The sequence below is a fragment of the Mesitornis unicolor genome, unplaced genomic scaffold, assembly GCF_000695765.1.
Source record: "Mesitornis unicolor isolate BGI_N332 unplaced genomic scaffold, ASM69576v1 scaffold38063, whole genome shotgun sequence".
NCBI lineage: Eukaryota > Metazoa > Chordata > Aves > Mesitornithiformes > Mesitornithidae > Mesitornis > Mesitornis unicolor.
In genome coordinates, this window is record NW_010176005.1 from 491 (window position 1) to 960 (window position 470).

At 66.8% G+C, this 470-nt stretch overlaps 1 protein-coding gene across 1 annotated transcript in view; it reads right to left on the reverse strand.

Annotated features, from left to right (window-relative positions):
* Nucleotides 1-269: 269 nt before the first annotated feature.
* Nucleotides 270-470, reverse strand: part of LOC104538427 (endothelin-converting enzyme 2-like) — a 5,402-nt gene continuing 5,201 nt past the window's right edge. Inside the window, 1 exon segment of the mRNA XM_010181627.1 lies at nt 270-446. Coding sequence (XP_010179929.1) covers nt 270-446 — 177 coding nt within the window.

Below are 470 nucleotides of genomic sequence, written 5' to 3' on the forward strand. Positions count from 1 at the left end.
TTGGGGGCTAGAGCTGGATTTGGGGGATGCTACGGCTTCTCTGCTGGCTGTGCCCGGCCCCAGGCTGTGGGTGGGGGCTGCAGTGGGTGCCCGGTGTGGGGTGGGCAGAGGTGGGGCGAGGCAGCGTGCGGTGCGTGCACAGGTGGGGGGACCGTGACAGAAGGTGACCCTGCTCTCTGCCCATGGGCCAGCTCCAGTAGCCAGAGAGGTCTGGGGGAAGGGGGCACGGCCAGGCATCGTCCCCTCGGTCCCCAGCACCCTCCCTGTCCCTACCACACCTCACAGTGCTTGCCGGGGTTCATGGGGGAGCCCAGGGGGCAGCCGAAATGTTTGACAAAGTCCCGGGAGTTGCTGAGGGTGCCAATGACACGGTACTTGTCGGGGCTGTGGGGGTCGGTCACCAGTCCTTCGTGGGAGCTCTCAGGTGTCCGGACGGAGCACCATACCTGCCAGAGTGGGAGCAGCCTCAG